The sequence below is a fragment of the Pteronotus mesoamericanus genome, unplaced genomic scaffold, assembly GCF_021234165.1.
Source record: "Pteronotus mesoamericanus isolate MK-2021 breed Mesoamerican mustached bat unplaced genomic scaffold, CSHL_Meso_final contig_74, whole genome shotgun sequence".
NCBI classification, from domain to species: Eukaryota; Metazoa; Chordata; class Mammalia; order Chiroptera; family Mormoopidae; genus Pteronotus; species Pteronotus mesoamericanus.
The window spans coordinates 23,821,119-23,846,719 of NW_026555247.1; the positions used below are offsets into that span (position 1 = coordinate 23,821,119).

The following is a 25,601-nucleotide window of genomic DNA, read 5'->3' on the forward strand; positions in this document are numbered from 1 at the left end:
CCAAATAGCTTTTCTGATTTGCAAATACCTTCGGCCACATTCCTCTGTTAAGGGGGGGAAAGAAAAGTGTAGTCTCCAGAAACTCTTTACTATATAAGACAACCAAATACACCTCTGAACATCCCTGAGAGTCCCTTGTCTCTCATCTTCTCTGACAAGCAGGAGTCTAGGGAGAAACCTCCCTACACAAAGACTGTTCCTTTTTCTCACGTTTGGAGACTGTTTTTCCTGTACGAATGCATAGGAGCTTCCAGCAGGAAGACAAGCACTCCACTCCTATTGCCTGCTTAAGAAACAGCTTCTTTATCTCTAGATTAAGGTTATGTTTTTGTGGAGCAGGTAAAAAGGCTGCAAAGCATGGTTCTAGGGAAAAAGCAAGAACATCAGCTATGAAAGCAGGAAACACCAGTTTTCTAGGGCTGCTGGGTACAGCCTCCACAAATCAGGATTTCTCCCTGTGCCTTGTTTATTCACCTATAAAATAAGAGGTTTGTATTAGACCAGTGAGTCTCAAAGTGCAGTCCCCAGACCTACAGCATGAGTCTCACTTAAGAATTTGTTTGAAATACATATTCTGAGGCCTCATTCCAAACCTACTGACTCAGAACCGTCTGGGGCTGGGGACCAGGGACCAGTGTTTTAGCAAGCCCCCCAGATTCTAGAACACACCCAAAGTTTGAGAAAGAGCATCCACTATCCTGCATACTCTTTAAGTCTCTCAATTCCAGCTGTAACATGCTGTGAATCCCCAAAGCAAGGCAATGAAAACTGAGCAGCCCACTTGCTCCCAGGATCACCATAATCTCTCAGGTTCCAGTGGCTTCTCTCTCTCTCTCTCTCTCTCTCTCTCTCTCTCTCTCTCTCTCTCTCTCGATCCACAAGCCATGCTGCAAAGCCATCAGCTTCTTCAAGAGGTGACTCTAACTCCCAGGACATGCACCTCCCTTAAAAAATCTATATCCGGTCTTACATGGAATCAATGCTTACCGTCACCTTGTATCTAAGCAAATTGAATAAAGCTGGGAGCTCGAAGAAACCTGCTTATTTATCTCATGACAAGGCAAACAACTTTCAGTTCTGCAGGACTTGACACCTTTGTCAATAAAATCTGCAGATTGCACAATATAGAGTTGTTTCAGAATTCATCTTTCTGACAATAACAGGACTTTCCAAGAGAAGAGCATCCAGGGGTTATGATGGCAGCCATATCTCTGCCCCGTGACTCCCAACTGCCGTGCCCATGTTTACATTTTACATCAGTACCATTTAGTGACTTTGCCTCAGCAAAATTAAAACAAGGAAAGAATTTAAAGCGTGTGCTCCCTCTTGGTTGTTTTATTCCTTTTTCTACATGGAAAAGAGGCAACCAGGTTTGATTTTTTTCCCTAAAGAAGCATTTATTTTTAATAGCTGATTAGCATGCAATAAGGTCAAACTTGTGTTTTGTTCCTAATTAGCAATAAAAACAACAGGGTATTACGTCTGCAGTTGTTTGACTGTAGCATCTTTCCAAAATTTTCTATCCACGCTGCTCTGAAGTGCCCTATACATCGAAAATGTGCACTTATATTGAGCAGGCTTATTGTAAGGTGCATAAAGGACCTCCTCACAAAGCGGAAGTTTGGGGAAGATGGGGTGGAGTTGAAGAGAACATAAGCCCCCCTGAAGGTCCTGGTAGAGGGGAATCGCCATTTGTGGTTTCACAGCTCTGGAATAAATGACACTTCCGATAACGTTCTCCTATACAGGTGTAAAATATACAAGTTGGGTGAGGAAAAGGGGAGCACCATTGAAAAGCACAAAAGCAAAATGCCGAGGAAGCCAGCCTGCGGCGAGGAGCCGGCCTGGGGAGGCGGGGGATGCCGCTGGTGAGTCCGCACACCTTGGCTTTCTAGACCAGTCACCTCAAGGGGCCGGAGCGCAAGCTCCATCCCTCCCCATCTGTGTGGGATAATTCTGTGATTATTATATCACTTGGGATAGTCCCTGCCTGGGGTCTTTTTTCCTTCATGCATGGCTCTGATTTGCCTTGTTCTATTTTTCTTTTTCTCAACTCTTCTGAGTTTGCCATGAACTGTTGAAAAGATTATTAAAGCAAGGGACACTGCAACTTTTAATTGTATCCATACCAGTAATATAAATTTGGCGAGCCATAAATAAATCATTATCCCTGTAGATAATTATACAGACTGAAAGTGCTATGTTTTATATATTGCCCCTGTAGCTGAATATTTTGACTCTTCCTCCTCTTTGATCCCTAGTCTCAGTAGGTCATATAATTGCTTGCTGGCTTATGAAGGCTATTTTTTGCAAACCTTTTTTGACCTCTACTTTTAAAGGCTTTGGAAGTGAGTATGGCATAGTGGGGGACGGGGGCGGGGGCGGGTAGGGAGGCAATTCCACCTTCGGTGAGGAGTCAGGGGCTCTAGTACCAGTTTCCTCTGCAAACCCAGTCCATGGCCTGAAGTCACCTGTGTTTCTGCACATGATTTTATAGTTGAACACCAATATCTTGAGCAATTAAGAAATTTGCCCAAGGTCATGGTATAGCTTAATTTCAGCCATGATTATAGTTGTAATTATAGTATGTGAGCCCTTTACATAGTTATATAAACCCATGTCTGATATTTCCAGTGGCCCCTCCGCCTGGTAGGGATCTTACCGGGTGGGAGCCAGGCCTATTGAGTAAATCCCAATTAGGAACACTGAAAAATGAGGGAAAATCTGGAAGGAGCCATTTTAGTTTATAAAACCATATTGGATACTTCTATGTTTATCAAAACAACAAGGAGAGGAGGTATAAAATCATTTTTTAAATTGTAATTCTTAAGGGCTTAATAAGTGTTGGGCGCTATTCTAAGTGTTTTATATGCATAATCTCATTTTCCACTGACCAGCCCTAAGAAATAGGCACTAGTATTATCCCCTTATATGAATCAGGGAAATGAGGCCTAGACAAGTGAGGAAGAATTCCAAGAACATAGAGCTCACCAGGAGCAGAGCTAAGATTTACCTAAGCTGCACTGTGCACTGGTGACCACCCCACCCTCGCCCTCCCGCAGGGAGCCGGTCTGCGTGTCTAATTCTAATCCCTCGTACTGTGGCAAAGCCCTTCTTTCTCTTGCCAAGTGACACCAGAAATGGCCATCTGCCTGTGCCAACTTGAGTGGCTTCTTATGGGCTTGGTGACAGCGATGAGCCATAGCTAAATAACCCCTTGTTTGTTTTTTTTATCTTTTTCCAAAAGATTATGATGGTATGAAATTATAGAAAAACCACAACAGTAGATCCCTGTTTGCTGTCTGCCTTTGCACAACAGACCCATCTTTTCTGAATTTCGGTTTTGTCATTTCTCAAAACTGATGCTTGTTCCTGCCCTGCCTGTCTTATTGAAAGTATAGAATCACAAGACCATATGTGTTAAAACTGCGAAATGACGTACAATGATAAGGTAGGGGTGTTAGGATTATACATCATATGAGTGTGGTATGGATTAAACCAGGCCATACATCTGAAGTGCTTTGCTCTGTCAGTGCCTGATGCACAACTGGTTATATTACTAATTATTATTTTTCACATTACTAATGTATCCTGCAATGATTCAAAGTTTACGTATAAGGCTTGGTCCATGCTCAGTGTTCAGAGGACGCTCAATGCCCCTGAGATAAGCAGTAGGTACTGTTTGGTTTTTTTTTTCAGATAATTTGTAACTTTTTTCAGAGTCTCACATGGTCCATATTTTACTTTTCTTGAGCTGTGCTATTCTGCTGTCTCTTTTCTAAGTGGCTCAGACAACCCTGCATGTAATGATATAACGGTAATAATAATAATTCTGACTCCACGCACTTATTAATGTTGACAATTTAAGCTGTGGAATCTATCAGGGACCAGAGTTGTATTTATTTTGTATGAATCTCGATACAAGACCATAGTTTCTTATGTGACGTTTCTTTTTCTTCTCCTAAATGGTATTAATTTAAATCTACAGTACAACTGTTCTGTGTTTATAGTGTTTAGGTGCCAGTCTATCAATTTGTCAGTAATCTCTCTTTAATCCACCATTTAGCATCTGCAGGGTTACTTTTAATCAGCTTTTAGGACTATGGATTCCCCTTGTTCATTTTCAGTGTTCAGCCTTTAACCAACTACATTGCCATAAGTACCATGATTTCCTCCCAGATTTACAACAATGGCCAGAGAGATCCTGCGGGGAAAGCAGATATAAGACTTTTTGTTTCAAAAAACAATATTCGGAGCTGAGAATTAGAGTATACAACACTCCACTAGAGCCTTGTTGCCAGAGGTAAAAAGCAAGCAATTTCTAGGCTTTTGGTTTTAAAGTGAGGAAGAAAGTATACATTTTGCTACAGATTATCCAAGTAACAACTGTAGAGTGACATCGCTTTTTCCAGGGTGTGTAACCAAACACTTTTCCCAGTGGACAATGCCCATCAAGATGTCCCAAAGACATGTTCACACACAAAGGTATCTAAATGTCCTTCTGAAGAGCAGCTCTCAGAGCTACTTTCTTGAGCATTCTGCAGTCATATCATGATATCTGAGATACACAGAGAGAAAGGTGGCTTTAAAACAGTGAGACTCGTGAAGCCACTAGCACCCAATCCCCCAGAGAGGATCATAACCCATCCAACAGCGACTAGTTAACACAGAGTCTCATGCAGCTGCCTGCACTCAAAATGCTTTGGAGCTGTCTTGGAATTTGTTTCAAAGCCCTGTCACATTCTTTTGAATATCTGAAATATCTTTGTCTCTGGAAGGAAGATGTGATTTATGGGAACAGTTGAATCACTTGGAGCCAAGTCTGGCGGGAGGTCAAGATGGGTAATGTTAGTTCATAATTACCCGTTTTAGATAGGACTGCTGTCCGGGTTTCCTTGGCGATGATGACTGGCTTGGTTCTCTCAGGGAAGATCAGTTTACTGTCATTAAACTTCGAGTAGAAAAATACACATAATTAAAACAAATTTATTATTGATAACCCGAGTTCCTCTTCCCATTTACTAGTGCCTTTCAGCAGAGTAGCATGTGCACGCCACTGTAAGAGTGTGGGCATATGTGTGTGTATTCTGTGTAAATAGGTGAATCGATCTAACGTAGACAGACCGGCATGTATAGATGAATAGAGCTATATATACTCTTTCTCATGGGATATTTTTCACTCCCTTTTCCCAGACATAGTTTCCAGAATTCTCCTATAAATGTGAGCCTTTTTCATTGTTGATATTCCTCTAAGATAAGAAATACTTAACCTAATTTTTAAGATTATGTACCTATTTTAGAATCTACTAAAAATTATAGGCCCTTTTTTAGGAAAAAAAATAGAAGTATATATACATTCATGTGATTTGGAAAGGAGGGAACATGGATGCCGCACTGAAAAGTTTTGTTTTAGGATTTAGAAAGAAAAGTGGCTTAAATTTCCACAGCAAAAGATATAGTTATAGAAACAAGTTAAACATTATTTTTCAAAAAAAAGCTGCAGTTTATTTATTGTGTAGCATCTTTAGGTAATTAACTGAATTTCATATTGCCTGGATAAGACTAAGAAAAAAATAAGTGAATGATAATAAAGGAAAGAAGTTAAGGGGTTACTTTGTATTAACATTTGCAATTAAAATCACACACACAAAAAATATTTCTATTTCCAAGATATAGCAGACAAGGTATACTTTAAACCTCTTCTGATACAAAACCTTTAAAAACTGAATAAAGTATAAAAGACATGTTTTCAAATATGTGTCCAGGTGTGTATATATGTGTGAGGGGAATGGTTCTTAGAAGCTGAATCTGATCAGAAAACACTAATACAAAGAGGTAGGCAGTCTTAAAGTTGATGGATTTCCTGGGGCATCTGCTATCCCTGGACGTCCAGATTTTTTGGCTTATTGGACTACATGAAAGAAATAGAAGACAAATGTAGTGTCTGTGCAATGCAGGAAGTATAATCCAAAATTCCTTCATAAACACTGTATTTTATAAGGCAAAACCCTCAGTGAAAGAATAGCTAGAATCTAACTCACCCCACAAAGAGGAAGGAGTCTTGTCTGTCTGTGCTCTGGTTGAAGGGACCAGTCACCTCTGAGAAGTCTTAACCCTAAGACAATTCTCACATGAGTGGGGGCCAAATAGATATTTTTTGTGAGCTGAAAATGGTCAAGCCAAAATTTTAGTTTGAAATGTTCCTGAGTTAGTGGAATATTCTCTCTGAAAAAGTGAATTCTCACAGATAAAATGCCAAAAGCATGAACCATAATAAAAAGATTCTAATGCAAAATGCATGAAGGAATAAGCTTCTGTAAGAGTCAGCAGAAACAACAAAGAATACAATTGGACCCACTGAATCTATAAAAATATGAGTCTCTCTCAAATATGAACTAAGTACGCTTAGTATGTTCAAAAACGCAAGGGCACTCATCAAAATAAGAATACAGTTGAGTATGAAACGTGACAAGGTAGATATGAAAACTACACAAACAGAAATCCTAAAAATGAAATGTAGTAATTTAAATGGTTACTATATCAAATTAGTCATAAGTTCTAAAGAGAGAATTGTTGAATTGCAAGTAGGTCCAAAAAAATCTTATATACTGTAAACAGTTAATAGAAGAGAATAACAAAGGTTAAAAGACTTGTTGGATTAAAAAATAGGCCTTTGATACATTTTATTGAAGGTCCAGAAAAGAAATAGTAGTAGAAATAGGGAAAAGAATCATCCTTAAAAATTTTCAGGATAGATAAAGGTATGGGTCCCCTAGAAAGCCCCAGAAATTCCAACATACTTGTTAAAGGAAAAAATTCTCAAGGTAGACACACTGTAATCAAATAATAGCCAAGAAGAAAAGATAAATAACTCTCAAAAAATGCAGAAGGCTTTTAGCTGACTTCTGTACAACAACAATGAAATCTAGTAGACAGTGAAAACTCTTCAAAGTGCAGAGAAAAATAAATTGTCAAAAAGGAAAAATATTCACAGCAATACAATCTTTTAAAAACAAAAATAACGGTATTTTTAAGTCTAACAAAAATGTGAATGTTTACTACCTGTAGACTCTTCCTAAAGAGATTTGTAAAGTATGTGCTTCAAAAAGAATATATGTATGGGAAATTTCCATATATATGGGAATTTTTATTATATATAGTATATATATTTATATATACTATGTATATATTTATATAAGTTTTACATATTTATTTATTTATTATATATTATATTATATATAATTCAATTATATATAAAATATATATCATCCCAGAAAGAAGGTCTGATGTAATAAGATACAAGAAACAAAGTAAATATAAAATTGTGGATAAATTCAAATATACAACATTGGCTAGACAAAACAACAATGTCTAATTTGTAGTGTAAGAAAAATAGAAGTAAAATATTGAATAATTATAGTATAAATGGTAGGAGTATTAAGGTTAAAATACTCAAAGTTTATTGTTTTGGAAAAAGCTAATGATAATAACTTCTGATACTATTTCATTAAATATAGATTTCAGAATGTCTAGGATAGCCATTAACAGATAGAATTAAAAGTATAACTTAAAACCAGTAGAGGGTGTAGAAGAAAGGATGAGGAAAAAAATCAAAAAAGGAAGAAACATAAAAAACTGAAAATTTTACAAGATAAAGTATAAAATAACCCAAATACATCAGTAATCACAGCAAACATAAAAACTTTAAAAATATCGAATTGGACCTTCAAATTTGTAATCCAGAAATATGCTATCTTATAAGATATATATCTAAAATCTATGAAAAAACATGTAACTGAAAAGAGAGGTATGAGATAAATATACCAGACCAATAGTAATGGAACGCTGGTATGTTGATATATTTTTATCAGCCAAAATAACCTTATTGACTTTGACTTTAGAAAAAGTTATTGGCAGTCAGAGAGTCATAACATAACCTTAATGATATATTGTTCAGTTAAAACCAAGACTGTTCTGTGTGTACATAGTAACATAGGTTAAGATTACATAAAGCAACTATGACAAATGGAGAAACTAAAAAACTTGGTATCAGAATGGAACATTTTAACTAATCTTTCTCCGTAATTAATCAAGCAAACAAAAACAGATTCAGTAAAGATACGGAAAACTGGAGAAAAATGACTTGCAGATCTCATTTTAATAAACATATGTAAATGCCGCATTCAACTAATAGAAAATACAAGAAGGCACACCTATGAAAATTGATGACAGACTAGACCATAGAGCATGCCTAACAAATTTCAAAGTGTCAATATCAGAGAGACCATATTCTCTAACAAATGACAATTATATTAAAGCTCTAACGAAAAAATCATTTTAAAAACCGCAAATTATTAGGCATTAGAAGTATGCTTCTAATTAACTCATAGGTCAAAAACATAGAATCACATATTAGTGAAAATACTGCATATCAAAACTTGCAGGATGCAGCTAGGTTGGTTCCAGGTGACGAATTTATAAAGGTTTATATTAGAAAAGAAGGAAGACATACTGTGCAACTTAAGAAATTAGAAGTTAATTTTTAAATGAATAAACCTATAGAAAGTAGAAGAAAAGTAAATCATAAAGATAAAAATAAAATCAATGAACTACAAAACACATGCAGGAGTGTCAACAAAGCCAGACATTCATTTGAAAAGACTTATAAAGACTAATGAATTTATGGCAAGAATAATCAAGATGGGGCAGGGAAGGGTAGCGGGCAAAGAAAAATACTAGAGGAAGAAGGAAAGACAAAAAACAGTATTATGGAGTGTATATTACTGCAAATGCAGTTCAGATGAAAAGACTAATAGTATTTTATCAACAACTAGATGCCAATATATTTGGAAACTTAGATGAAACTGGCACAGTTTCAGAAAAGAATATAAGCAAAATCAATGCAAGAAGAAAGAGAAAACCCTAATTTTGTTTGTCATTGAGTAAATTAAATAAATAGCTTAAAATCTTCTCAATAAAACCCAGACCAAAAGATTTTCAATAAGTTCTACCCAAAAGACCATGTTTATACAGACTTGTCTGTAGCATAGCATAAAAGAGGGAACTCTCTCCAAATTGCAGGCCAGGTTACTGTCAGACAAACACAGAATGAGAAAAATAAATCACTAACTCCAAAATAGGCCAATTTGACCCATAAACATAGATATAAAAATTCCAAACAAAATAATAGCCAGCCTAATCTAGCAACGTGTTTAAAAGAATACAATCTGACCATCTTTCATTTAACTCAGGAGTCCAGTTTTGATTTGACATTAGAAAATATATTAGTGTAATTCCCCATATTAACAGAACAAAGGAAAAGAGTCAGATGGTTATCCCAACTGATGCAGAAGTAATTCGATAAGTCAATCATTTAGAATAAAAGCTTTCTGGGCAAACTTAGAATAGAAAGACACTTCCTCATGCCGATAAAGAATATCAAGAAAAAACTCTCCAGTAGGCATCATACCTAACGGTGAAACATTAAAAACCTTTCCGTCGATAACAGGAACAAGGCAAGAATGCCCTCTGTCACCACTTCTATTCCATTTGCATTAAAGTCTTAGCCAGCAAGATAAGGAAAGTCAAAGAAGTAAAATATATAAGGTTTGGAAAAGTAGAAATACAATTGATATTATTTTCTTATGAGACAATTACATTGAAATCCAGAGGGAATATATGAACAAGTTGCCAAAATTTAATAAATGTATAAGACAAAGTTATGAAATAAATATGGAAAAGATACACACACACACACACACGTCTCTTTGTCACTGGTATATAGAAATGCAGATTTATACCCAAAATAATATGGTAGTTGAAATAAATCCAACAAAATATGCATATGATGTTATATTTTTAAATGAGACTTATTGAAGTGTATTAAAAATGAAATTGGGAAAGATGTGTATTGATGGATAGAAAGGCTTGGTATCATAAAGGTATGAAATTTCCTCCAACTTGATCTATAGATTTAATTAAATTCCAATCAAAATTTCCGCAAGCAGATTTTCTCAACTTTGTAAGATAATTCTATAACTCACGTGGAAACCCTATATGGCAGGTACAAAAATAGCTAATGTATTCCTGAGGAAGAGAAATGATGAGGAGGCTTACCCTACCAAATATTAAGATACACAAAATCCAATTTCAGATAAATTACATAATGAAATGTGATGGGCAAAATTTGAAACTTTTAGAAAACATTTTATGACCTCAGTATAGGAAAGTATTTCTTAAGACAGAAAGTGCAAACCGTAAAGATTTTAAAAATCTATCTTAATAAAAGATGTTTATCATAGGTCATTACTATCTTTATAATTTCTTATCAACGGGGAAAATGTTTGCATTTTATATGACCACCAAAGGAGGAGAATTCTGAATAAAGAACTCCTACAATTTAATAAGAAAAAGACAAGCAGAATTTTATCCAGATTTTTTAAAAAACTGGATAAAAGACATGAAAAGGCATTTCATATAAGAGGGCACAAGAAGAAGTGTTAACCTCATTTTAATCAGGAAAAGGCAAATTAAAGCCACATTTACAAGATTGGCAACAATTAAAATCTGATAATACCAAGGGTTGGAGAATTTGTACGATGATTATTCTTTATACCCGTTAGTGGGAGTATCAGTTGGCATAATCATTTGAAAAACAGTTTGGTACTACAAAGTGAAATCAAAGATTTCTACCACAATGCAGTATCCTTTCTAGTTGTCTACTCTAGAGGAACTCTTGCACACATGCATAGAAAATAATTATTAGCATGCTCACAGGGTACTTTCTTTGTAATAACTAAACACTGGACACAACTTGGGTATCCATTGGCAGGGTAATGGATCAATAAATTGCAGGATATTCATGCAAAGGAATGCTACCAATTAGAAAAAAAAGCTAATAGCTTTTTTCAACATCAACACTTGGATATTGACCAAGAAAAACATATTACTATTTCTATAAGGTTCAAAAGCATAAAAAAAGCCCCAAACTATATTATTCAGGGGTCCATATATATAAAATAAAATTACAAAGAAAAGGAGGTTGGGCAGTGTTCCTTTTTTTTTTTTTTTTCCATTTTTTGAGTTTTTTGCACATTGCAAGGACATCCAGCCAAGAGGGTGATGGAGCTAAAATCTAGTCCTTTAAAGTTATTGCCAAGCCCTTTACCCTGGTGCGAGCAATGCATTTCTATTGGATAGAAAGAGGACCTTTTCCAAGTTTACTCAAAGGCACCAGGTCAAGGGGTGGAGGTCACATATGTGGGATTGTCAAAGATGTATCAGGAACATTCTGTGCCTTAAGCTGGGTGCTTATACATAACTGGCATGTTGTTTATATTTTGAAAGTGACTATATGAAGAACACATTTTTTAAATATACATACATATATATACAACATACATAGATAATTGCACACATATTGTATGCAGTTTAAATGTGCATACATATATGGAATATATGTGTATAGCTTTGCATATATGAGGCGTGACATATCTTATAATTTTAAAAAATTTGCATAAAGCATATAGTATTAAGTTTTCTTAACATGGCAATTTATTAATTTAAAAAAGTAAATAATGAATTTCCTATGGTGAATCAGTATTTCTTTCTGGGAACTAGTATATATTTTGTGTTATATATTTATATCACACATAACCTTGACAAATGTTTTAACTGATCTTTGTTGGTTAAAGTGTCTTTTCCCAACTTTAAGAAATCAAAGGTCAGCAGGCCTATTGGCAGATGTGAATAAGGCTACTTAAAAAACCCAGTACAGTTAACCATCAGGCGTCAGGTACCTATAATCTTGCTAGTGTCTGTCTGCCTGCCTGCCTCTCTCTCTCTCTCTCTCTCTCTCTCTCTCTCTCTCTCTCTCAAAAATGTATAAGAATACACAGAATGGGCTCTGAATAAAGCCTGATGGCTAGAAATGATGTTTGCCCCGAAGACGAAAAGCCTTCTGAGAAAAATCTCAGGGAATTAAAGAAGCAAGAGTGCATTCACCCTGGTGCAGCTTCTCCGTGAAGAATGGCTCTCCACGTGTACAAGGTACTCAGAACTTGTAGGGAAGAGGAACTTCCTGGGTGGAGTTCAGAGGCCTGGATGGAAGCCAGCCTGTCTCCTGGGCTTCATTCAGCTCTACAGACACCTCTGGGAGGCGCCTCTGAGCGAGTATCAGCACCACAGTGAAGAAGGAGACACTGTGGCTTCTACCTCCACTGCGTCAGGCACTGATACTCTACCCATTAAGATCAAAATGGTTGAACTGAACCTAATAATTTTTCCTATTTAAATACAACTTTATAATTTGCAAAGGTCTTTTGCATGTACTATCCCACTTGGGCTTCCCCAAGGAAGGGTGAGACCAGCAATTGTTAACATTCACTTCATAACATAGAGAATCCAGTCTGGAGACATGAAATGACTCTTGTAAAGTCAAGGCATTCTGGTCTTCTGGCTTCTGCTCCAGTACTCTCTCATTTTGTCCCATAGAGGATTAGATTAAGGTAGAAGCAAAGGAGAAGACAGAGGAAAAAGGAAAAAAGGAAGAGGTGCTAGTAGAAGAAACAGAATGGAGAAAAAAGGCAAAATGATAGGCGGTCCCATGCAGAAGCAGTGAGACTGAGCCCAGGCAGGCCTCCATCAAGGGGTATACACCAGGGTGTTTCCTGAGAGCCCCATCACTCACTCCAGGAGGGCATATCAGAATGAGGGGCACCATTTGCCATATGGAAAGTGGTGTCATCAGGAACGAGCAGGCCTGCTTGAGGGTGATGCACCTGAGAGCTGCAATTTAGGCCTCTCCGCTCCAAGACCTTTCATCTCTTTGTTCTTCACTGCAACCCCCCTGGGGCAAGTAGCGTCTGCCCCTGGGATGCTGGCCGGTCATTCAGCTCTTCAGACAGGCACCCTGGGTACTCTGGGATCCTCACTCCTGGCCACCATGGCATCCAGATGGGCTTAGGTCTTCCCAGAAGCCTGCCATCTCAAGACCCCATTCTCCAGCAAGTACATATACCTTCCACTGTTGGAACAAACCCAGGCCTTATGCTTGGCCTCTCTGCCAGCTGGCTCTCAGCTCTAATCATTAGGTACTACAGCCCATTACCAGCGTGATGCTGAGTATTCCTGTAGAACTTTTTTGCAAAGTTCTGGCCAAACCCTGGCAAGATGCAATTGAAGACAAGAAAAAACAGTCTCCCCTTAGGTGGAGGTCACTCTACAATGGTGCAGTTCTTGGAATCTAAAGGTTGAATTTTTTAAGCTAATGATTTGATCTCCACTGCCTAAGTGTAAATTAGAAATGGATACCATATCTTTAATGCTAATTAGGCTTCGCATTACTTAGTCTTCCAGGCCTCATGTAAATAACAATTAGCAATAATTTAGCAGTTGTACATGCTGGCATCTTCTAAGCCATACCATTGTATACCATTCCAAATTCCTTTGCATTAATTAGGATCATAATCCAATCAGTACTAATTAGAAAGAAAATAAGTATAATAATAAATGCAACAAAATTAGTGATTTGTATCTGGTCGGTAGTTTCTTCCCTCTGCAGTTCATCAAATAGTCTTAATGCGTAGGAACTTCTTGTAATTGAAACTAATTATGAGTTTCCCCTGCTAGTTTGAGTCTCATGTTCAAATCCCACGAAGCTCATTAAATAAGTAACAAAACTGGAATCTTTAACACATATTGTAACTTGGATCATGTTAATTAGCACCACACGCAAAAGGCAGCGAGAGGCCGTTTAGCAGCCCGTGCACTAGTTAAAGAGAAGGGAGACCGGGATCTTTACAGTTCTTCAGGGCTTTCAAAGAGCCAGGCCAGTGGTGGGTGGGCACTGTGATGAGAAAGCCTGTGTGGTATTTCAGAGGCGGAGAGGGCCTTGGAGTCGGGGCTAAGCTACGCCGCAACTGGTGCATTCCCAGCAGTCCCAGTTGTGTACAGAAAACACCTAAGTGTGGGGGTGGCCCACTTACAGACTCTCTTGTTACTCCAGGAACCTGCCCCACATGTGGCTCCTCTATGGCCACCTCTCCAATACTTTGGGCCAGTGATTGAGCTTTTCTCCTCAAGGTTGGGTGGTGAGCATGAAGGACCCTGAAGAGTTTACTTGCCCTGCACAGACTGAAACTGTATACACATAAACCCATGTGTCTGTTTCTAGTCAAACATATGTACCGTTCAGTAGACATATTGACTGTATTCACAGCTTCCAGTGCTGATCTAAACGACTGTCGCTCCTTTTCCATATACAGCTAGATCTGGAGATAGCTCTCTAGTCCTCAGTTGAAAGATGCGTAGAAATACATGCACCCTCCAATGTGTCTTCCGCCCTGCTCTTCCTGCCGTGGAGCAATCGAAAGTCGAGCACTGGAAGAGGTCAGGTCCAGGGAGGTAAATCCACAGGGATGTTGGTTTATGGTGTACCTACCTACAGTCCTAGAACTCCATAACAATATTATTTACTGCTGTTTTATGAGAAGTAGTTCTAAAATAACCCTAACAGAAAACACTTGTTACTCTACTACTATGACTTATCAAGCTTCATGGCTTGATGAGAAGAAAGCCCTGAAACAAGATTTTCAGGCACCCAGCTGAATCATAGCTAATGATGTCTTAAGCTATTAACGTTAACTTTATGTATTTGGAGATAGAATCTTCTGATTCTTATGTAATAAACAGTAATTCTGAACATTCTTCTAACTGCAACTAAGTCCTCACTGTTAAACAACACAGCCTCTACTGTTTATTCTAACTCATAAAAACCATTTCTTTTCTCTTTCTTTTTTTCTTTTACTCCTATAGCTCTGATTATCAATATGAAATTTCCTTATGCATTGTTCTGAGTTGTTTAATGAGAATTCACTGGCAGGTCTCATCTCCCCAGACCAGTCTATCAGTTATGCAAGAGCAGGTGTCCTGATGTATCCTACTCCCGAGCCCTACAGTGGCTGAGACAGGCTGAGAACCAAAAGTTTCCAATAAGTGCTGAGCCATTGATGAATTAAGCATTTCAAAGAGCATTCAGAACTCAGCATAAGAATGACACTTTGCAAGTACAAAAGTATAATTTTAATTATTCCTATAGTATTCTCAGTATTTTAAATGCTATGTGTGCTATGAGTGGGGTGGGGCGGGGGAGAAGTCTGGAGTCTTTATATTATCCACTAAATGATATCTGGAAAGTACTCTGGGACATGTGCAGTATATCATGGTACATCCGTGTCATCTGCATTACTCTATTTGACACCAATGGATTATGAACTTGGGGCTTTGTTTACCCATATGCACGATGGGATAGAAAGTTAGAGCAGCCTAACTCATGATAATCCCTCTTACTTATACTCTGTAGTAAAGGGGAAACTAATCATTATTAGTTTACCTGCACTGATAAAATTACCCTATCTGGTGAATCCATTTCATACTAATGATTCAGTTTGTCTATGTATGCACAGCCCTGAACATAACACACAAGTATTTTTGAGGACATAATTCTGCAACATGTAATGCTAAATAGTGGGCAATGAAACTAACAAGATAGTAGTTATGCCCTGCCGCCAGTAGCTTACAGTCTAAAGGTTTTTTTACAAGAGCTTGTGACTGGTCATAAAGACATTAAATATAGCCAAACTGAAATGTTTAACCAACAGACAGAATAAAGGAAAACACAGAAAGCACATTAGTCTTTCTTTTTAACTAGAGATTATAATCTTCAGTATTCTTTTGTCTGTAGTCCAGTGTTACATTATATGACAATGATCTGTTGCATGCCTGCCTCCCCTACTAGCACCAGACTCTGACTTCCTTGCTGGCATGAAAGTCAGCCAGGGATCTCAGGTGGTGGTGAACCAAGAGGGATCCAATTTGGCATAAGGACACCTGGGCTGGGCTTCTAAGCCAAAACTCCCATCCCCAGAAAAGGATGAAACAGGAGGCTGGTTCTGGTTATGAGAGAACCAGTGTAGACATTTGGACTTGGGCAGACGAGAAGACAAGGGTTTAGAAGAATCAATTCACTAGGCAGAGGCCCAGTCACAAGGGAAAAGCAAGTGCCAGGGATAAGAACCAGGCCAGGGACAGAGCAGGAGATGCAGTAACAGACAGGATGCTGGGCAGCCCATGGGTTGCCTGAGTCTTCTGTTCATGCTTCTGACTAGAAACAGGGTCCTCCTGGTTTGGGGTTTGGGGGTGGGGGTGAAGGCAGAGGGAGCGGGGAGGGGTAGCATTAGAGACTACAGTTAGAGCTCTGTGGATCATACAGAGCCTCTTCCCCTCAAATCTTCAAAATATATCCATCTCAATTTTTCAAAGATAATTTTAAAATAAAAAATGTACATGTATGTTTTAGGCTTAATAAGGAAAAGTCTCAAGAGTTCTACAGCTTTATCTTAAGATTTTCTCATTGGAGAAAAGAAAGAAAAAGCAGAGTAGTTGTGCAGGAATATAATGAAGACCTTAAACACTAAGATGCTGCTTAAAAATCTCTATCACTAAACCCGGGATGCACCATAGAAAATGCATATGAGACACACACACACCCCCGCCTAGAAACCTTACACTAAACACAGTGTGTCCTTTACATTCTTATTCACTTACGTGCGGTGCTGAGTTACAAAGACAGCATGAGCAACAAAGTTGAGGCCAGGAGGTCCTGAAGGACCCTGATACAAGGGAGGCTGCAGAGGTCCAGGCCCTCCTTACTACTGTGCAAATAGGATGCTTCTTTAGTATGTCATTTACTCACTCATTCATACACTCATTCTCCATCTGCTGAGTACCTCCTCTGAATCCAATACTATACTAAGTGTTCCAGCTCAGGAGACAGCAAAGTAGCCTAGGGATTGCCCAAGAACTGGGAGTCAGACTGATTTGTGTTCAAGCCTTAGCTCTTCCACTTGTGATGTGAGATGTTTTTGGTAAGTCACATCACCACTCAAAGCCTCAGGTTCCCCATCTGTAAACTGAGGGCCATATTAATTCCTGTCATGGGGATTAAACCTCATAACACCTGAAAAGCTCTTGGAACAGTGCATGGCACGGAGTAAGTGCGTCCAAAAGGGTTAGCTGTTTTTATTGCTGTTTTTAAATGGCAGTATTCTACATGAGTAGAAAATAGCAGGAGGCCAATGTTGGCTCACAGTAAGAGCTCCCTAACAGTGAGAGCAGTCTGCACAGAATGGGCTGCTCCAGCAGGTGGTGAGCCTCTCATCCCATGTCTGCCTGCCTCGGACCAGAGCTTGGATGCCCCGTCGGTCCAGGCTGTGGTAGAAGGGACTCCTCCTTGAAGAGGCAGCTGGGACAGATGTGCATTCCAGGCTTTTCCAGCCTACACACCCTATCCTGTCATTCTCCAGGAAACTGCAGCAGGAAGGGACTGCACCCAGTGTGCCTGCCGCCCCTACGAGTTGCTTTACAGGTGCATTCTAATTTGAGCTCTGCAAATCTGCTGCAATGAAGATATTGCTCCTCTCCTTTTGCAGAGAGGGGAACTGAGGCATAGCAGGGCCAACTCACATCCCCGAGATGGTACAACCCGGAAAAGGTAGAATAGACATGAGGCCCCCAAATGCATTCTCTTTCACTACTCTGCATTCAGTTTCCTTAACGCATTCAAGATCCTCAGGAAAGTTGTCCAAGACAGGATGAAGTCACGCTGGACTTTTGTCGCTGCAGAGTTAGAGGGAGTTGCTCCTTGTTGAATCTCCAGATCCTGTGCATTATCCAAAGCCTCTGGATGGGCGCGGTGGGGTGGGGGGGACCTGCCTAAAAATACCTCAGATCTGACAAGTCTGAAAAGCTCCCTCAGAAAATCTCCCCTTCCGCACATTGATCTCTTTTTTAAAAAACAAAGCCGCTCCATCATCTGGCTACACTGATGAAAGACAGGCTCAAACCGAACATTCCAGAAATTCACTCCAGAATCCCATCTTTCAGATCTGGGATCAGAACGGGGCAAGGGGTGGAAGGGGTGGTGGAGGGTGAGGGTTGAGGAGGATCTTTGTGTTTGGGGTTTTTTTTTTTTTTTGGTTTTTTTTGGTAAGAGGAACAGATTACATTCTCGAATCCTTTGCCATGTTATAAACAAAGCTAAGCACACAGCATTCCTTCCGAAGCACATGGCCCTGTTTTTAAAACACAGGTCTGGTCTCCCCTGGAATTTAGTGTTTGTCTCAATACTGTTCTCCCTGTTCACTTAGGATTTGTTATAATTTGGTGTCATTAAAGGTGGCCAGGAACGGAACAGTTCTTCCATTCATCTTCTCTTTTCCTTTATCTCCCGCTCCGTACCCTCTATCTTTTATAATTATATTTTTAAGCCTGTAAACGTTTCCTAGGGCAGTGCCAGGTTTGAAGTGCTGCTTGTTATTGCCTTGCGTGGGTGGTTTCTCCCTGGTACCTGTAGCCTCTGGTTTTAGCTGGCACGTTTTGGTTCTTTCTCCAAAGCACTCAGACCTCAGCAACGACCTCAACTGAGGTAAAGTTATTGAGCTTCCTTCTTTTTCATGGGAAGGAGTTGGGTTTTTTTTACCTTATCCAGACAGTTTTAAGGGAGACTTTGAAAATGTGATCTTCAGGGGGCAGTGGAAACTTGGCTGAAGACTAGAACAGCAGGGGCCTTACCTCTCACTACTTCTTTGGGGGTTGGTAGTTAAGGACTTGGGTAGTTGGGGTGGGGGAATGAGCACCTTGGTATATAAGAGATATTAGTAATGAATTATTAAATTAATCCATTTTAAAAACACACTGATATGTTCTGAGCCAAATGAATAGGTCTTTGTCTCAAAGGGACACATCACGTTCCACAAAGCTGCCACAGCTCAAAGAATTTTGGGAATATTTCTGGAATCGTCCTCAGATACTTTGTTGCATTTTCTCTTACATATTCCCGATCAGGGAAAATCTTCATCCTCTGTCCACGCATAGCCAATCAGTATGTTTTTTAGTTCCTAATCCATGGTCATTACAGGATCCTGAGACTGACTTTGTTGGTTGGTTCCCATTCCAGTTCTAATGATTAAAACTTAGACCAACATTTAGACAATGACAGTGTCACTGGTATCCATGACTTGTGTCCCATGATAACCCCCTTCCATTACGACTCACTTATGTGAGTCCAGGCCTACTCTGTGGGCCATCATCCTACTCAAGGAAAACGATTACCCTGGAGTCTATGCAACTCATCACCGTTATGGCCACACCGCACAGAAAGTGTCTGCTCTGGTCCCAGCCTCAGAGCAAGTGCTTCCCACTATAAATGTGAAGAAGACCACCTCCATTCTCACAGTCAACATCCTCCGGGGAGTCTAACAGAAGACCCTGCTTCCCCTTCCCCCTTAGTGCCTGAGGAATAGCAATGTGATGAAAAAGGAGACAGCAGTAATTTCAAAGTCACATCTCTTACCTCTTTACAAGACATCTAGTTGCACAGGGATGCAAATGTCTGTTGACACTAGGAGTCTAACATGGTGGCTTTCTTTTCAAATCTAGGAAGAGCGATCTTTCATAAAGTTGTGTGCTGTGGTTTGGGAGTACGTAAACTTTTGATGCAATTATCTCCCACTAGATTAGGCATTCTCATCTTGGAGCAGTTGGTCTCCCAGGAGACATTTAGCAATGTCTGGAAACATTTTTATTGTCCCATTGAGTGTATGGATGTGTGTGTGTATGGAGGAGGGGTCCTACTGGCATCTAGTGGGAAGAGGTGAGGGGCACTGCTCAACACCCTACAAGGAACAAAACTGTTCCCCTTCCCCCACCAAAAAAAAAAAGGGTTATCTGACCCAAATGTCAAGAATGCTGAATTTGATAAGCTCTATGCAAGCCCCACCTAGTGAAAATCAAGGCAGCATATGGCATAGCCCTGGCAAAATACTGTGTATATTCCTGCCTTTTTTGAGCAAGATTTGGTATAGGGGCTGCCTGTGGTTCATACCGTGAAAATAGGAATGCTTCAAGCTGATGCTGCCCTTGGCATCCCAAATTCATCTTTCTTGCCCTCCTTATACCCTGGGCCTGGCACATGCTATCCCAGGCAGTGTGCAGAGGACACACAACATCCCCACCCTTCATGCTTTTGGGATCCTCAGTTTCTGTTCTGTGACCAGATGACTGTTATAGAATCAAAGAATATTAGAACTGAGAAGGGTATTGAGGTTTTCTTACCTGTGAAGAAACATACATCCCAAGTATTCAGATAAGTCTTAGGGTGGATAGCAGTGGAGCCAAGGATGAGAATCAGGTCTCACCACCTTATTTTTCACACTTTCTTCTCATTAATGTGAAGAGCAGCAGCCCCAGGTCGATTGTACACAGCTGGTAAAAGATTTCCTTACATGCTCAGGCAGTGAACTCATGGTCTCCATTGAAGGGTGAGAGCATATTTCTCTCTCTTGCTGGACCCTGCAGAGTCTCTGAACTGTGAAGCTCAATTCCCTGACTTTTCTGCTGAGATTAGAGAATGGTTTTCTTTCTTCAGTTCACGCCTCATGTCATTTTTAAAACATCTTTAATTGGCATTGGGAGTGATCCTGATAAGCTTTTCCGTCATCCTAGTCAAGGAATGCACCAGGACTATAGCTGACTTGGGACAAAGGAATTTCATGGGTTACAACTGCTATTTTTAAAAGTAAATAAGTAGAAGCTTAGTGATCTGCAAAGTACTGTAAGGGTTTTGTCACAATATCTTAGTGGAGGTATGAACCCAATATTGTGACAAGACAGACCCCAGCCATCACCATTACATGAAGAAAAGTTCTACAGTAAGAGTGTACCGCCTCAGTATACTAATTAGTCACAATTTGTTTTCTTTGGAATTTACTAAAAGTCTTGATGGCCAATCCTCTAAACATTCCCAAAATTAAGGTGTTTTTCAAAACAATCTTAGTCTTACCATAAGGTAAGTGAAAGAAGGTATAATGGCGATATTTCTAATAAGAAAGTTGAGAAGACTCTTCAGTCCACCTGCAAGAGGATAGATCTGGTTTAAGATGTGACCTCCAATAGAGGACTAGTCATAGAGTCAACAGACTTTTAAAATTGAGTGACAACTTCCAGGCTGTGCAGACCAGCTTACAGAAAACACACAGTGGATCAGGGCTCAGGACTTTATATAGAGTAAAGGTGTGAAATAAAACTCAGGGGAAGAGTTCTAAATGCCCTTACAGTGGTAGGAAGGGATAGAATGCAAAACCACTTGCAGACTCACCAAATCAGGGAATGAGCTTTAAAAACAATTCGAGGCCTGACTCAAGCCCTCCTTCATGAACTTTTAACTCTTTGAACCAGTATATTTCTCCCTCTACTCAGTGCTCTAATTCATATATATCTGCTCCTACTAACTTTCCCTTTAATTGCTCTTTGTAGGTTTGTTCAGAGTCTCCACAACTGCCTTAGTTTCCCAGGGCTGCCATAACTGGTACCACAGGCTGGGAGCTTAAGCAACAGAAATGTAGTATCACCTACTTCCAAAGGACAGAAGTCCAAGATCAAGGTGTGGGCAGGATTGGTTGCTTGTGAGAACTATGAGGATGCGTTCCATGCCTCCTCTTGTTTCTGGTGGCTTCCTGGCAAACCTTGGCATTCCTGAACTTGTACCCACATCACCCTAACCTCTGGCTTTGTGTTAGCATGACTTTCACCCTATGTGCATGTCCATATCCAAAGTCCCCCTTTTCATAAGGATACCTGTCATTTAGGTTGGAAGGACAACTCAGGATCTGCTCTCAGAGAAGTGATGACATGGAAGATCACATTTTGTTTCTCTCCCCAAAGAGCAGCTTGGGAAGGTTCAAAGAGCAGAGACTGGACTTTGCTAGAACAGGCTGTCTCTGTGATTCCAACTGTCTGGTAGGTCTGACCTTGGGCAAAATTTTTGAGAAATCTAAGCTTCAGTTTCCTCCTCAGAGAAATGGGGCTACTACCTTAAAGTATAAAAGGAAAGCAAAAATTAAATCCCCCAACTCCCCAGTCCTCTTTCTTCCAGCTAAAGGCAAGGTCCTGACTGCCCTGTGAGGTAGAAGTAGCAGATCCCAATGCCAGGCATGGGCTCAGGGGCCAGCAATGAAGCAGATGGGAAGAGGGTCCAGGCCCACCTCCCCTCTTCGCCATCCAGGTAGTGTTGGGAGCTCAGGTGCGTTTGCCATGGCACTGACAGTAGAGCAGAGAAAGCAAGGTGGCAGACCAGTGAGTGTCTCCTCAGCTCTGGGGCAGAACGTGGCACCTCACTGGCGCCTGCTTCCGCAGATGAGAAAATGGAGGAGACTGGGGAGACGATTGCCACCTTGCACTGTGCTGGCAGCACTCCTTTTAATGAGGGCTCCTCAGAAGTCATGTTCTCAGAAGGGAGGATGCAAGAAGAACTGTGTTTCCTCCCAGCTGCCAAGCGTACCTACAGGGCACCAGAAGGAGTTTCGTTCTCAGCACTGGGCCCTGCAGCCAACCTCGCATACTGCTTTTTGGTGTTTGCCAACGGGGAGGCTCGGTCTGCAGCTGCAGCAGCAGGTGCTGGCTGCCAGGTTCCCCGTGGCAACCCAGGTGTACGCCAGGTTAGCAGCTCTGCCTTGGAGAAACGGCCTCATCTCAGATGCATGTGGCCCGGAGCATGGAGGGGAACTGTGCCCCTCCCCCCAACCACCACCACAGTGGGAAGACTGTGCCAGTTTTTCTGGGCATAATCTAACCTCGGTGGGTGGTTCAGTACCGCTGTGGCTTTTAGAGGGCATGGGAGATTGTAACATGCTTGTTGTTTCTTGTCAGAGGGGTCTTTTTGTTCTTTTAAAATCATCATTCAGCCCAATTCATTCTCATTCACACGTTTGCTAATGCCCTTGATTACTATGCTTATGACTCCAGGAGAGCAGTGAACAATAGTTCAAGTTTGTATTTGTATGTTTTGAAGAAATGTTCACATCTACGATCTTACTGGGGGCTGTCTATGAAATCCTAAGTGAGATACATTAGGAATTGCTCACCTGGCCTGTTTGATGTATAAACGAAAGCCCAAGAGCGGCTTGCTTGGTTGTACACTGGGTGTGCTGTGGACCCAGCACCCCGTTCAGGCCTCCTGAGTGTCAGAGCCTCATCTTTTCCATCTGCCACTCTGCTCATGCCTCCTGCGAGCCCCTGTGTTTTTGTTTCCAGTTGCCAGTGAACTGTTTAATCACATGTCTTTTCTTCCGATCGGCTATGGTCTTTCCTTTGGTACACAGATCAATGCCTGTTAACCACAGTCGCCCGCCTCGAAGGCTCTGTTACTGAGCACAGCGGGAGGAAAAGTAAAGGAAAAATCCTCAGCTATAAAAGCATCTCGTCCCCTTCACCACGCCTGTCTTCCGCAGGGGCGCCCCTGCACTGCAGGCCCCTGGCTCCGTCTTCCTCTAGTCTACCCCAAAATGCTTGTTTGGCCAGAAACAGTTGTACCTCCTGGAGACTGGGGCTAAGTGGGGCGCCAAGGGAGGCTTAACTGGGACCTGAAAGCACTTTGGTTAAAGATCATGTGAGGCTCTTACCAATGTGAGGCACGTTGATTAAGTTCACACCCTAGTGGACTGCTAACTTCCATATAGGAAGAAGCCTGAGCCTGAGAAATCCATAAAAGCTGATAATGCCCGCATTGCATACACACACGCATACACACATGCTTCCTATAACTTCTTTCTGTAACTTTTTAGGAACTTGACAGTGACATGTGGCATGACATTTTTTGGCTTAGGCAGATGTTATAATGTGTTTGCATTCCTTAAACAAATAACTAAATGAGCACGAAGGCAGCCCAGAAGTTTATGGAAACATGGTGCTGAGAAAGCATGTGTCGTTGATGGTTCTCACGGGTGTTACCAAGAAAACAGTTTCTAGGACTCCTGCCCCCTCACTTAATTGACAATTAACTGAAAATAGTAACAACAAAAGCAACAAAGGAGCGTTTACCCTGTGCCAGACATCATGCTAAATATGGTGCATGCGTTACTGATTTATTCTCCACAACAACAACCCTATGGAGTTGAGTACTACTGATAGTGACAGATGAGAAAATTCAGGCTTAAGGTGGTTTAGTAATTTCTCAAGGTCATAGGCAACATGACTGGTGTGGACTTAGGCTAGAGTCTGAAGGAGGGCAAAACTCTACTTTTTTTAGCTTTATAGCAAGTCGTTTTGTTATTTTAATCCCTTCATTCGGGTATAATCTACACATAAAAAGTAGTACTTAGTTAATGTACAGAACTCTGTGTTTGGGAATAAGTATGCACCAGTGAAACCCCCGATACCATCAAGGCCACAGACGCATCCATCACCTCCCAAAGTTTCCTCCCACCCCCTCTATTATTATCTCTTGTTGTTGTAAGAATGCTTAACATAAGCTGTACCCTTTTAGAAAATTTTAAATGTGCAATACAGTATTGTCAGCAAACCTCCAATTTTAAAAGGCAAATGTTACTTTTATAACTGGGTGCTGACAGAATTGCATATGATATTCCATAAGAAAACATAATTCATGTGGCCAAGTCAAATCAAACAATCTCCTGACATGGAGGCTATGTGGATACTACAGAAATACGCAGTACTGTTCTAGGATGGGAGATTCCACGGTGTTTTAGGAGTAAGATGCACACACATGAAAACATCCATCACAAATGATGATTCTGATGTGATCGAAGCAGGACTATGTCGTCAGAGTTACAGACTTTTCGGGTAGAAGAGACTTCCACTCCGGGTCGGTAGGGACAACATGTCATGACACTAGCCCACACCAGGCTGTCAGGCGCCTAATAAAGATTTATTTGTTCAATGACTAAGCAGATAAACCCACAGGGCCATCTCATTCATGGTCTAGTGCAGGAATTCTCCAGGCAGCAGCCCAGGACTTCAGAGAGTGTGGGGCAGCACATACTATTTTATAGCAGGGATTGCATTCGAAGTTCTCACCCGTGAGAGCCAGACAAGGAAATGATGCCTTAGTGGAAATCACGATGTTGCTTCCTTTATCCAGAGTCTTACTAAAAAAATAAAATTAAATTAAAAAGCTGAAGGAAACATCATGCTCAGTGTCACACTTGATTTACATACAATGTCTTTCTGTCTCTCACACTGAGCTGACAAACAGCCAGCTTACAGAGCCCTCTTTGTGCAGCGTGTTCCAGGGCTGCTCACATTAGGTCTCAGTGGTCTCCTAAAACTCTGCTTCCCAGGCCCAGGTGCCTAGAGGGTGCATCAGCCCTGTGTGCTGCCTCAGGAGGCAGACTACCACCTCTATCTGCCTGTGTGATCTCGGGGAATCAGCCCTTTTCTGGAGACCACAGGTGGAGAATGGATCAATTAAATAAAATAATATATGGGAAATACCTGACATAATAATGCTTTGTACCTGATAGCTATTGTTGCTTCGGTTACTGGTAATGTTAGAAACACTTGTAAGGTACTTTTTAAAAATAAAGATCCCTGTAAAATAAATATTCTAGCATAAAATTTAAAAAATTAAGATCCCAGCATAATTTAATAGATTGAGAAATGGTAGGCGAGTGACTTCTTTTTAATTCTCTAGCCTTCATCCAGGGGGTTGATCGCAGGGTTAAGGACAGGCATGAATCGTGACGTAT

At 40.4% G+C, this 25,601-nt stretch overlaps 1 protein-coding gene across 3 annotated transcripts in view; it reads left to right on the plus strand.

Annotated features, from left to right (window-relative positions):
* The window catches only part of SETBP1 (SET binding protein 1), a 351,531-nt gene that overhangs the window by 277,334 nt on the left and 48,596 nt on the right, over positions 1 to 25,601 (plus strand). For 2 of the 3 annotated variants that reach the window (XM_054583581.1, XM_054583582.1), the window contains exon 5: positions 1,749 to 1,868. The exons of the other annotated variant lie outside the window; for it this stretch is intronic. In XM_054583581.1, coding sequence (XP_054439556.1) covers positions 1,749 to 1,868 — 120 coding nt within the window. The remainder of the gene's footprint in view (positions 1 to 1,748; positions 1,869 to 25,601) is intronic. 3 annotated transcript variants of the gene reach the window in all.